Raw genomic sequence first — 8,631 nt, forward strand, 5'->3', positions numbered from 1 at the left:
CTGAGGAGCTGGGATTACAGGCACCTGCCACCACGCCAGGCTAATGTTTGTGTTTTTAGTAGTGATGGGGTTTCGCCATGTTGGTCAGGCTGTCTTGAACTCCCGACCTCAGGTGATCCAACCACCTTGGCCTCCCAAAGTGCTGGGATTACAGGCATGAGCCACCACATCCAGCCTATAGTAGCTTAAATAAGATGAGTGTCTATTTTTCTCTCATGTAAAGGCCCAGTGAAAACCTACATCTAGAATAGTAGCCAAGGATGTCAGAAATCGAGGCTCCTTCCACCTGGTTGTTCTGCTGCCCTTACCTCACACTTCCATTGTGTGGTCCAAAATGGCTGCTCCAGCTCCTACCATCACATCCACAGTCCAACCATTGGGAAGAAGAAACAAAAATCAATTGTATGCCCCTACCCTTTAAAGTTACATCCCAGAAGTCATACACATCATAAACATCACATCCTATTTGGCCAGAATTCAGTCACATGACCACACCTATCACAACAGAGGCTGGGAAATATGATTTTATCTGGGCGGCATGTACCCGGCCAAAATTCAGGGGTTCTGTTACAAAAGGAAGAGGAGAGAATGGTTATTGAGGGACCACACGTGTATCTGTCACAACCAGGGCTCTGCCACCAAATGACTAAATGACTCAAGGTAAAGTGACTTCACCACACTGAGCCTCAGTTTCCTCGCCTGTAAAATGAGAGTCCCCTCCACCCCCCGGGGTTGATGGGCTGTTGGGCATTTAATGAGAGCGTGGGTGTCAGGCACTTGGCACAGGACCTGGCCCATCAGCAGCCTGGAGTGTGTTGGAAGTCCTCTTGTGCTTGTGGGTCTAGGCTGTGGGTGATGTGGCTTTTTGTGTATGAGAAACTGTCCCCGGGCCTGAGAGCTGAACCCAGCACTGAACTTTGTAAGTAACTTCTCTAAAACAAGGGATCTGGCCTGTGTACACATGGAAATCCCCTCTCAGCCTCCTAGACCTTGGGACTGGGCATGTGTCCTTCCACACTCTTCCCCCTTCTGCTGGAGAAAGGCAGACTCCAAAGATGGGGGAAGGGTCCTGCTTGGGGCCTCCAGCCTCCCAGCCTTCACAGAATTAAGCACTCATAGCCTGGCCAACATGGTGAAACCCCGTCTGTACTAAAAATACAAAAATGTGCTGGATATGGTGGCACACATCTGTAGTCCCAGCTACTAGGGAGGCTGAAGTGGGAGGATTGCTTGAACCCAGGAGGCGGAGGTTTCAGTGAGCCAAGATCATGCCACTGCACTTCCGCCTAGGTGACAGAAAAAAGAAAAATGTAAGCACTCACCCCTCAACTTCCAAGTTCCTCATGGGTGACAGTCCTAGCATTCCGGGGACAGCTCTAACGCCAGAAGTCGTATCTTCAATGTATCTCTCAGGGCCCCCAGTCGCTTGTTCTCACATCGAGTAAACCCAGGAAGGCAGAGGACACCTCTCCTAGATGTGCGCATGAAATCTGCCAAATTCTAAATGCCTGTGACATTCCAAAAAATGACTTTAAGAGCATTGGCCGGGCGCAGTGGCTCACACCTGTAATCCCAACCCCTTGGGAGGCTGAGGTGGGAGGACAGATTGAGCCCTGGAGTTCAAGACCATCCTGGACAACATAGGTAGACCCCGGCTCTAACCCCAAACATGGCGGCACGTGCCTGCAGTCCCAGATACTCAGAAGGCTGAGGTGGGAGGATTGCTTGAGCCCAGGAGCTCGAGGCTGCAGTGAGCTGTGACCATGCCACTGCACTCCAGCCTGAGTGACAGCGTGAGAGTTTGCCTCACACACTACACACACACACACACACACACAGAGTCAGGGCATCGTGGCTCACACCTGTAATCCCAGCACTTTGGAAGGCCAAGGTGGGTGGATTGGCCAGGAAACATCACACAAACACAAATCAAGGAGAACTTCTCCAAAAGAACTAGCCTATAATCTTCGAAAACGTCAATTCCATGAAAAACAAAGAAAGGCTAAGGAACTGTGCCAGACTGAAGGAAACTGAAGAGATGAAAACTTTTTGCTATGACAGTTTGGGGATAGCTGGCAATTTGCATACAGGCTGCACTGTTAGATACTAGTGTCACTGAGAAATGGATGCTGCTCCTCTGTACTGTGGTGGTGTAAGAGAATGTCCTTACACTTGGAAATACAACTGAAGCATTTAGAGGCAAAGGGACATAATGTCTGAAACTATTCTTGCAACTTCTCTGTAACTTTAAAATGATTTCAAAAGAAAAGCAAATGATTTCAAAGTAAAAGTCATGGTTTAAGAATCTGTGGGTTTGACCGGGCCTGGAGGCTCTCGCCTGTAATCCCAGCACTTCAGGAGGCCGAGGCAGGCAGATCACTTGAGGTCAGGAGTTCGAGACCAGCCTGGCCAACATGGTGAAACCCCGTTTCTACTGAAAATACAAAAAATTAGCCGGGTGTGGTGAGATGAGCCTATAATCCCAGCTACTTGGGAGCGTGAGGCACGAGAACCGATTGAACCCGGGAGACGGAGGTTGCAGTGAGCAGAGTTGGCGCCACTGCACTCCAGCCTGGGCAACACAGCGGAATTCCGTCTCGAAAAAAAAAAAAGAGAGAGAAAGAAAAAAAGAAAGAAAAGTCTATGGTTTAAGGTTCTATGTTTCCGAGGATCTCTAAGTCTGCATGCATTTGTGGTCAGAGTCTGGGGAGTTGGGGGCGTGAATGAGCTGCTTCAGACACTGCTTTGAGGATGTGACCCGGACCTTAGGGTGTGGTTAAGGTCTAGGGGTGAGGCTAGGGCCTTGGGGGTGTGACCACAGTCCAAGAGGCGAGGCCAGGGCCTCAAAGGTGTGGCCATAGTTTGAGGCGTGGCCGAGAAACTCCGTTCCCAAGGGAGGCGGTAACCCTGTGCTCAGAGCGCCCTCTTGTGGCTATACTCAGGTCTCCACTTTTTATTTAATAGCTTTATTTCGTTTTATTTTTTTCAACTTTCATTTTAGATTCAGGGAGTACATGTGCAGGTTTGTCACCTGGGTATACTGCATGATGCTGAGGTTAGAGGTACGATTGATCCCATCACCCAGGTAGTAAGCATAGTACCCAACAGTTTTTCAGCCCTTTCCCCCTCCCTTCTTCCCTTTCCCCTTTAGAAGTCCCCAGTTTCTATTGTTGCCGTCTTTATGTCCCTGAGTACTCAACGTTTAGCTCCCACTTACAAGTGAAAATGAGCAGTATTTGCCTTTCTGATCCAGCCTGTTTTATTGAGATATAATGTGTATACCATACAATTTACCTCTTTAATGTGTACAATTCTGGCCGGGCACCGTGGCTCACGCCTGTAATCTCACCACTTTGAGAGGGCGAGGCAGGAGAATTACTTGAACTCAGGAGTTCAAGACCAGCCTGGGCAACACAGTGAGATCTCGTCTCTAAGAAAATTAAAATGAAATTGTAAAAAGTGTACAATTCAGCGACTTGGTATATTCACAGAATTGTGCAATTATCACCAGATTCTTTTTTCTTTTTTTTTGAGATGGAGTCTATATCACCCAAGTTGGAGTGCAATGGCACTATCTCAGCTCACTGCAACCTCCACTTCCTGGGTTCAAGAGATTCTCCTGCCTCAGCCTCCCGAGTAGCTGGGATTACAGGCGCATCTCACCATGGCTGGCTAATTTTTGTTTTTTAGTAGAGAGGGGGGTTTCAACATGTTGCCCAGGCTAGTCTCAAACTCCTGACCTCAGGTGATCTGCCTGCCTTGGACTCCCAAAGTGCTGGGATTACAGCTGTCATCTGCCCAGGCTGGCCAGTGACTGGCTTCTTTCACTTAGCATTATGTTTTCAAGGTTCATCCACATTGCAGTATGTATCAATACTTCATTCCTATTAGCGGGGGGTGACGTGCACCTGTGGTCCCCGCTACTCGGGAGGCTGAGGCAGGAGGATTGCTTGAGCCCGGAAGATGGAGGCTGCAGTGAGTTGAGATCGTGCCACTGCGCTCCACTCTGGGAGACAGCGCAAGACCCTATCTCAAAACAAACAAACAAAAAATCATTCCTTTTAATGGCCGAAGAATTTTCCGTTGTATGAGTAGACTACATTTTGTTTATCCATTCTTCAACTGATGGACTTTGAGGTTGTTTCCACAAGTCTTTGGGTAGATATATGCTTCCAATTCTCTGGGATATATATATACACGTAGGAATGCTCTAGCCCTATGTTTAACATTTTGGGGAAATGCCAAACTATTTTCCAAAGCAGCTGCACTATTTTACATTCCCACCATCAGTGGAGAGGGTTCCAATTTCTCCATATCCTTGCCAACACTTGTGATTGTCTGTCTTGTTTATGACAGTCATCTTAGTGGGTGTGAAGCCGCATTCACTGTGATTTTCATGTTCATTTCCCTAATGCATCATATTGTGGAGCGTCTTTTCATGTCATTCACTTCATTTGTATCCACTTTGAGGCAAATCTGGAAAAAGACTTCATATAGTTACAAAGCGGATACAAAAAACCTGTCAAATCTGGGAAAAGAGTTCATATAGTTGCAGATTTTTTTTTTCTTTTCTTTTTTAGACAAGATACTGGGTCATCCAAGCTGGAGTACAGCAACACAATCATAGCTCACTGAAGCCTCAAACTCCTGGGGTCCAGCAATCCTCCCACCTCAGCCTCCCCAGTAGCTGGGACCACAGGCAGCATCCCACCACGCCCAGTTTTTTGTTGTTGTTTTGTTTTTGTTTTTGTTTTGAGACGGAGTCTCGCCCTGTCGCCCAGCCTGGAGTGCAGTGGCATGATCTTGGCTCACTGCAGCCTCCGACTCCTGGGTTCAAGCGATTCTCCTGCCTCGGCTTCCTGAGTAGCTGCAATTACAGGCACGTGCCACTACACCTGGCTACTTTTTGTATTTTAAGTAGAGACGGGGTTTCACCATGTTGGTCAGGCTGGTCTCAAACCCTGAACTTGTGATCGATCCGCCTGCCATGGCCTCCCAAAGTGCTGGGATTACAGGCGTGAGCCACTGCGCCCAACCTGTTGGTCTCAAACTCCTGGCTTCAACCAATCCTCCCACATCAGCCTCCCAAAGTGACAGGCTTACGGCCGTGAGCAGCGTACCTCTTCCAGCTTGTGGTGTTCACTGGTAATCTTTAGTGTTATTTGACTTATAGATGCATCACTCCAATCTCTCCGCTGCCATCATCATATGTTGTGTGTGTGTGTATGTACCTGTAACTGTATCCAAATTTCCTTTTCATAAGGACATCAGTCAGATCTAGGACCCACCCTGATCCAATAGAACCTTATCCTAATCTGATTACATTTGCAAAGACCTTATTTCCATATAGGGTCACATTCATAAGTTCCAGTGAACATGAACTTGGTGGGGAAGGAAATGATTCAACCCAGGCCACTCATCATTATGTGTTTATGACATACACTGCTGGTATTCGTGTTCAGTTTATTCACCTTAAATGCTGCACAAGAGTTTATTGTGAGAATACACCACAATTTATGTCGGGTTGCTGGTGGTAAACACCCACCTTGTTGCTACTTTCCTCCACTTCCGACAAGAATGCAGTTAACATCCCTGAACATGTCTCTTGGAGTTTCTTAGGGCAGTATTTTTCAAATGGCCAAACAAGATCCATTAGTGGGTTGTGAAATCAATTTAGTGGGTTATACACAATTTTTCCTTTAATGAAATGGAATTAAATAGAAGCTATTAGAGTGCATGCTCATAGTCCGAGTGAGAGCTCGTCTGTGAAACTTTTGCTTCAGGTGTCTATAGCTGTATTAATGTCCAGCAAAAGTGTTTACAAGCCACAGCTCTGAAGGAGGTAGCTGGACAAATGACCTGTCCATTTGTCCAAAGGTCTCGTGGATGCTGCTAAATTGCTCTCCAATATAGTTTGTCCATCTGCACTCATAGCAGCTCCTTGCCAACACTTGCATAGTCAACACTTTGAACTTTTGTCAGGCTAATGGGTTTTCAACCTGTTTTGTTTTGTTTTGTTTTGTTTTGTTTTGTTTTGTTTTTTGAGACAGAGTCTCACTCTGTCGCCCAGGCTGGAGTGCAGTAGCATGATTTTAGCTCCCTGCAACCTCTGCCTCCCAGGTTCAAGCGATTCTCCTGCCTCCGCCTCCCAAGTAACTAGGATTATAGTCATATCAGCATGCCCAGCTAATTTTTGTATTTTTATTTTTATTATTTATTTATAATTTATTTTTATTTTTATTTTTATTTTGAGACGGAGTCTCGCGCTGTCACCCAGGCTGGAGTGCAGTGCCACAGTCTTGGCTCACTGCAACCTCTGCCTCCTGGGTTCAAGTAATTCTCCTGCCTCAGCCTCCTGAGTAGTTGGGACTATAGTCACGCAACACCACGCCCGGCTAATTTTTGTATTTTGATAGAGAGGGGGTTTTGCCATGTTGGCCAGGCTAGTCTCGAACTCCTGATCTCAAGTGATCCACCTACCTTGGCCTCCGAAAGTGCTGGGATTACAGGCATGAGCGACTGTGCCCAGCCTAATTTTTGTATTTTTAGCAGAGACGGAGTTTCACCATGTTGGCCAGGCTGGTCTCAAACTTCTGACCTCAAGTGATCTGCCCGCCTTGGCCTCCTAAAGTGCCGGGATTATAGGTATGAGCCACCGCAACCGGCCTGATCCTTTTTTTTTTTTTTTGGTCGTTTTTTAATTTAAAGAAAAATTTTAAGATTTTCAATTCCTACAAGATAGTGGTGGGGCTAAGGAGGGGCTCAGGGTGCACTGGGAGGTGTGGCTCTAATCCTAAGCCCCCTGCCCTATGACCTCAAAGGGCTCTTGAGAATTCGGTGTGCAAATGTTTGCAAAGCATTACACACAGGGCCTGACAGACAGCAGGTATTCAATAAATGCTAGCTATGGCAGGTGTAGTGGCTCACACCTGTAATCCCAGCATTGTGGGAGGCCCAGGCTGGAGGATCGCCTGAGCTCAGGAGTTCGAGACCAGCCTGTGCAACATAGTGAGACATTGTCTCTACTAAAAATTAAAATTAAAAAAAAAATAGCCAACGTGGCAGTGTATGCCTGTAGTCCTAGTTACTAGGGAGGCTGAGACAGGAGGATCACTTGAACCCCGGAGTCAAGGCTGCAATGAGTGGTGATCAAACCACTGCACTCCAGCCTAGGAGACAGAGCAAAACCCTGTCTCAAAAAAATAAAATAAAGTAAAAGTTCGTTATTACTATTATTCTCTGATTCGAAGTTCTCTAGATATGTACACATTTGCGATCAGAAGTTGGCCTGTTCTGACCAGGCATGACGGCTCATGCCTGTAATCCCACCTCTTTGGGAGGCCAAGCAGGCAGGATTGATTGAGCCCAGGAGATCCAGGCTGTAGTGAGCTATGATCAGTCCACTATCACTGCACTCCAGCCTGAGTAACAGAGCAAGACCAAGCAAGACCCTGTATCACAGGAAAAAAAAAAAAAAAAAAGAAACAGAACTTGGCTTGGCCTGGGATGGGGCGTGGCCAGAATGCCTTGCTTAGGTGCGAGGCCCACAGCGCCCGCCCTGATGGCTGCCCAGCGAAGGCTGATGTTACAGGTTCTACAGGTTGGGTGAAAGCCACGCCCAGCCACCCCTACACAAACAAGTTGCTCCCCGCCCCCACAGTCTTGAACCCCATCCTCCCGCCTAGCTTCTTCGGGACTCAGGAGTATCTTAACTCTGACCTGATTTCTCCCATGCCACACCATTATTAGGACCCAGAAATCTTGTTGCCAAATTCCTGCCCCCTCAGACACCCACTTGCCAACCCTTGTTTCTAGGGAACCCACGGGCCTCGTGGCTCTGTGCCTCCTTCCTCGGAGACAGAGAGATAGCAATGCCTCCCTGACCGGTTCCCCTTTGACATCTCAGTTATCTGACCTTTAACCCCATGCCACGACCAAAGACCCAGACCTTCGACAAGGTGCTGTGTCCAAGTCCCTCCTCCTGGTAGCTCCCAGCCCTTCCCATCCCCTCTCCAAGAAGAGTCCTGTGGCAGGGCAAAGTGGCTCACACCTGTAATCCCAGCACTTTAGGAGGCTGACGTGGACGGATCGCTTGAGCTCAGAAGTTCAAGACCAGCCTGGGCAACATGGTGAGACCCTGTCTCTACTAAAAATACAAAAAATAAAATAAAATAGGGAGGACTGGGGATGAGTACCTGTGGCCCCAGCTACTCGGGAGGGTGAGGTGGGAGGATCACTTGAGCCTGGGAGGCAGAGGTTGCAGTGAGCTAAAATCTCACCACTGCACTCCAGCCTGGGCGACAAAGCAAGACTCTGTTTTAAAAATAAAATAAAATAAAATAAAATAAAATAAAATAAAATAAAATAAAAAGTCCCAGGCCTCCCCTAGCCACTTGTCCCCCTCTGAAGGAACCCAGACATCCTACCTGCACTTCCCACCCACCCATTGAGAAGCCCCCTCCTATCGCAACCCACCAAAGCCACCCCACCCTGCTCCTTTTTGAGAATCAAACTCAAACCGCATCAGCTAATTTTTTTTTTCTTTTTTGTATTTTTAGTAGAGACAGGGTTTCACCATGTTGGCCAGGCTGGTCTGGAACTCCTGACCTCAGGTGATCCGCCTGCCTAATC

The 8,631-nt window shown here is 47.5% G+C and overlaps 1 protein-coding gene across 1 annotated transcript in view; it reads left to right on the plus strand.

Annotated features, from left to right (window-relative positions):
* Nucleotides 1–8,631, plus strand: part of CBLC (Cbl proto-oncogene C, E3 ubiquitin protein ligase) — a 53,234-nt gene that overhangs the window by 2,093 nt on the left and 42,510 nt on the right. The window contains exon 2 of the mRNA XM_011975134.1: nucleotides 7,907–7,958. Coding sequence (XP_011830524.1) covers nucleotides 7,907–7,958 — 52 coding nt within the window. The remainder of the gene's footprint in view (nucleotides 1–7,906; nucleotides 7,959–8,631) is intronic.

The sequence above is a fragment of the Mandrillus leucophaeus genome, unplaced genomic scaffold, assembly GCF_000951045.1.
Source record: "Mandrillus leucophaeus isolate KB7577 unplaced genomic scaffold, Mleu.le_1.0 Scaffold151, whole genome shotgun sequence".
NCBI lineage: Eukaryota > Metazoa > Chordata > Mammalia > Primates > Cercopithecidae > Mandrillus > Mandrillus leucophaeus.